This window comes from Athene cunicularia (assembly GCF_003259725.1).
Source record: "Athene cunicularia isolate RWA chromosome 6 unlocalized genomic scaffold, athCun1 chr6_part1, whole genome shotgun sequence".
Classification (NCBI taxonomy): Eukaryota; Metazoa; Chordata; class Aves; order Strigiformes; family Strigidae; genus Athene; species Athene cunicularia.
This window is the reverse complement of record NW_020799105.1, coordinates 8,997,139-9,001,400: the sequence shown is the minus strand read 5'-3', so window position 1 is coordinate 9,001,400 and position 4,262 is coordinate 8,997,139. Positions and strand designations below refer to the sequence as shown.

At 50.4% G+C, this 4,262-nt stretch overlaps 1 protein-coding gene across 1 annotated transcript in view; it reads left to right on the top strand.

Annotated features, from left to right (window-relative positions):
* Window positions 1-3,010, top strand: part of HHEX (hematopoietically expressed homeobox) — a 6,600-nt gene extending 3,590 nt beyond the window's left edge. Inside the window, exons 2-4 of the mRNA XM_026851491.1 lie at window positions 112-197; window positions 1,841-2,042; window positions 2,122-3,010. Of these exons, the coding sequence (XP_026707292.1) occupies window positions 112-197; window positions 1,841-2,042; window positions 2,122-2,213 (380 nt within the window). The 3' untranslated portion in view covers window positions 2,214-3,010. The remainder of the gene's footprint in view (window positions 1-111; window positions 198-1,840; window positions 2,043-2,121) is intronic.
* Window positions 3,011-4,262: the final 1,252 nt, after the last annotated feature.

The window sequence follows — 4,262 nt, the reverse complement described above, 5'->3', positions numbered from 1 at the left end:
CCTGCCACTGTGGGCGCATCGCTGCCAGGCCCCGGCCGGCTCGGGGGTGGGACGGCTGGCTGCTTTCTCTTTGCCGCTCGGGTAAGGGTCCTGGTGCTTACCGCCTCCAAGACTACCCCGCGCTCTCTCTCGTTGTCGTTGCTCAGGTCAAAACGTGGTTTCAGAATCGCAGAGCCAAATGGAGGCGTCTAAAGCAGGTACGGGGATGTTTCCGTTTCTATAGAAATAAGTATTTTAATTGTCTTATCTTGCGCCGTGCTCGCCTATTTCAGGTTGTATGCAGAAGTCATCTGAAAGGCTGTTTAACCTCTTCACCTTGATTAAAAAGACAAATAGTCATGCTGGAATCCATGAGGGCTCGTTCAGGCAGCACTAACGTTAAAAGCTCCTAATGTAGTTCCTATATCAATTATGCCCGGCTTTCACACACTGCCTATTAAAACTCCACGCTAATTGTTTTGTAAACCCATATGTTGTTTAGCCAATTAACGTGGAGAAGATAAGTAATTGTCAGTAAATTACTTAGGCAGTTGTTTTGGAGAAGAATATTTACTGGTCTTTTAAATCGCCCTGTCTTAATAAACACAAGTCAATTTATTCCACAAACGTTGGGAGAAGCAGGTACAAACGCCTTGTTAGTTTCGAGGAGTGGTATGGAAAATTGAGTAGCTTTTATTTTTCGTTTACAGATAGTTACAGTGTACTAAGCTGAGAGGTTGAAGCGGTTTCCCTTCCCTTAGAAATTATGCTCAAGCAGATAAATACTTTTTTATGGCCCGAAGGGCCCGATCCTGCCTGGCTTAGCCAGATTGAGGCCCCTTGACTCAAAGATTTGTGAAAAAACCCTGCCTTGTGGCCTGAGTCCAGCTTCAGTGTGACATGGACAGCCAAATTTTACTAGTAAAGCAGCTTTTAATATAAAAATATTAAGAAAACTAACCACGGCGCCATGCTCTAGATTTATTTGTTCTGTGACCTTCCCCTGGTTTTAACCCGTACTTGAGTTGATTTTCTAATAAAATCCCTCTGCTCCGGCAAGAGGCAGGCTGGGTCCCTGGCAGTGCCTCCTTGGCAGGGCCTGACCCACACTGCAGTGTCCAGAGAGCTTGCCTGGGATCTCGGCCATTTTAAGTCATTTCCTTCTTTTCATTCAGTCACATCCATTTATCCGAGCCCGCACTTTATAGCATGGGTGCATGTCTCTGCCAGCTTTCTCTTAAGAGTATCATTTCATGCCCCCTTAGGGTACTGGGCTCCCCTGACAGCTGCTGACACAGGGCTACTCCTGCCTTCAGAAACAGGGTTTTGGTTTGTTTTGGTTTGTTTTCAGTGGTGAATGTTTTAATGTTGAATTTTGGCTTAATTAGTAATTTTTTTCCTTTTGCTTTTGGGCCACTGATGGATTCCGCCTCCCTCCGTTTGCTGTTGGGTGTAATTAAAGAAAGATCAGGGCAGGAGGAAGCTGTGTGTCGGTGTTTGTAGACTCATAATAAACATTTGCTTTGCTAAAGACAAAAGTTCAGAGGTTCCTGGGCTCCGGCAGCTCCTGACTCTTTTGAAGTGGCTGCGATAACCATCGCCAAGGAACCTTATTCACGGCAGCGGCCCCTGTGGCTGCCAGGGAGTGGGATCAGAGCCCAGCCCCTGCGTGCGGCTGAGCCCTCACAGGGCCCCGACCATGCAGGCAGGTTTATAGGCAGGAGGCCCAGGGAGGTAGTGAGACACCCACCTTTTCCTGCAAGAAACCCAAGGTGGTTTTCCCACCCAGCACAACTGGAATTCCCAGGCCTGTGGTTCCGTGGCCTGTATTTCTGTGTAAAGCTGCTGTCTTTCATTGCAGGAGAACCCCCAGGCCACCAAAAAAGAAGAAGTGGAAGGTGCTGACAGTCACAGTGACCAAAGGCCGGAGAGTTGCCCAACCCCCGAGCAGAAGGGTAAGGAGGTCTCCCTGGACGGCTCACAGTACACCCCCTCACCAGCCTCACAGGAGGACCTGGAGTCAGACATCTCTGATGACTCTGATCAAGAAGTGGACATTGAAGGTGATAAAGGCTATTACAATCCTACCCAATAACGGCCCCATGCAGAGAGTCAACCCTAACTCGGCTTGCACTTTACCAGGGGCTGGTTTGAAAGAATATTATACTACAGGAGAAAACTTTCACCGTTCCACTGAAAGAAAAAAACAACCACCAAATAGACTGATTTTGTAATAAGCAAAGAAAGAAATATGTATTTTCTGCAAACAGTCCATTTTTGGCAGATCTCTAATTTGGTTAAAGGAACATGGTTTGTATTTAATTATTTGTAAGATATATTTGTACATTAATCGATGTTCTAACTGGAATACAATACTGCACCCTGTCCTTACTCATGGGAGGTCTGAATCAGCTGCTGTTGGTGATCAGGCAAAACTCCTCTCCAGGTAGCATGGAAGTGAGTATGGATTGCAGGACTAAGCCCTTTGTATGTGTAAACAAATGTAGTTTAAATAGATTAATTTAAACACCTTTTGCAAGCAGAGAAATATGTTCTGTGAAATAGGGATTTGACCATCCCTACAAGTGCCTTATGCTCACATCCTTTTACCTGCTGTGGTGCTCTCCACCGAGACATTCCTCCGTTCATCAGGTAGAGTCTTTGGACAGATTCATTGTTGCTTTTGTGTGAGATGAAATGTGCCTTCTCAGTTTTTTGAGGACTTCTCCCCACAATCTGGATTGGTTCCATTTGCAGGAAAAAAAACCCCGTATTTTTCTCTTTGAAAATCTCCAGAGCTGTTTTTTACAGATTTCATATTTGAGAAGAAAATGAAGGGAGTGATAGGGTCCTGCTGCAGGGGAGAAACTGTCATCAGCTGGGGGGGATAAGTAAGTGAGGCACACAGCCGTGCAAAGATAATGCCTATTGTATACATATCTGCTTCTGTACATAGTAGTTTTCTCTAGAAGTCTCGGTTTTATACCTCACGTTGTTCATATTTTGTACATATTTGTTCAATGTTAAAAAAAAAAAAAAAGGCAAAACCTGGTATTTAATTTTTGATGGACTTGTCTATGAAATAAAACTAAAGTCTGCACCACCCACTCCACTGGCCATCCAGTTAACTGGCAGGAGAAATCCCAAACCTCCCCCCGCCAGCAGCAGCGCCCCAGCCCTGTTGTAACTGGGCTTTTCCCTCCGGTACCATGCCGATCGCCCTGCGCCCTCCCGTTGCAGGGATCTCGCGTGGGCTCGTCGTTGTTTTTTTTTCAGCTTGCCACCCTGCGTTTCGTTTTCGCCTGTACTCATGCGTGTACGGGAGAGGGGTCTGCCAGCCCCGGCTAGAACTGTAGCTGTTCACCCCCGAGTCTCCCCGACCCTAGGGACGCCCGGGGGGGGGTTGCCCGTGGAGGCACCCGTGGAGGAGGAGCGGGGCCGGCGGTGCCTGCTCGGGGCCGGGCATCGACCTCAGTCGGGGCAGCCGCTGACCCACCTGAGTCAACAGTGGTTATTCATCGGCCTTTCTCCGAAATCATGCCGGCCCGGGGGCGCGGGGAAGGAGCGCGGAACTCGGGGGTGCGGGGAAATGCCCCGGGAGCGGGACCGGCTCAGCCCGCACCGGACGGCGCCTCCGGTCCTTCCCGGGCACCGCAGCGAGCACCCAGCGGACAGGGAGCTGGCCCCGGCCGGGTGCCAGGGAGGCTTTTAGTGCCAGGAAAAGAGTTTAGGGAGCAAGATGTGACTATTTCCAGCGGAGAAGGGGGCGGCCCTTAGGGCAGCCGGTGCGTCGCTGCTGGGCGGATTAATGCTTAGAGAAAGAGCAGTTGTGTTTTCTGAATAACTGAGCGGCTTTAGGTTTAGTTTAGTTTTTTAAAACTGCGTTCGTGAACGGGGCCCGGAAACACAAAGTCAAGGGGCAGGTTCCGTGGGCATCTGTTCGTTCAGGCTGGGAAAAGGGCGAAGCCTCTGTCCGACCCCTCGGTCCCGCAGGGCGAGGGGAGCAGAAAACGTGCGGCGGGGCTCCGCTGAGGAGGAAAACGCTTTTCCATCCTCCGCGTTTTCACCTCGCTCAGTGTTTCTGTCGCGGGTCTCAGCCCGGGTCGCGACGGGGACGGGCGAATGGCCGGGCCCGAGCGGCGGGAGCTGCGGGGGGGCCGGGAGCAGGGCGGGGGCCAAGCGGGCAGGCGTGTCTCGGCCCTTTCCCTTCCCTTTTCCTTTCTCTTGTCTGTCTGTCCCGACCGAAATCAGAGAGCACGGAACCGGCGTTACCTCTTCAGGGC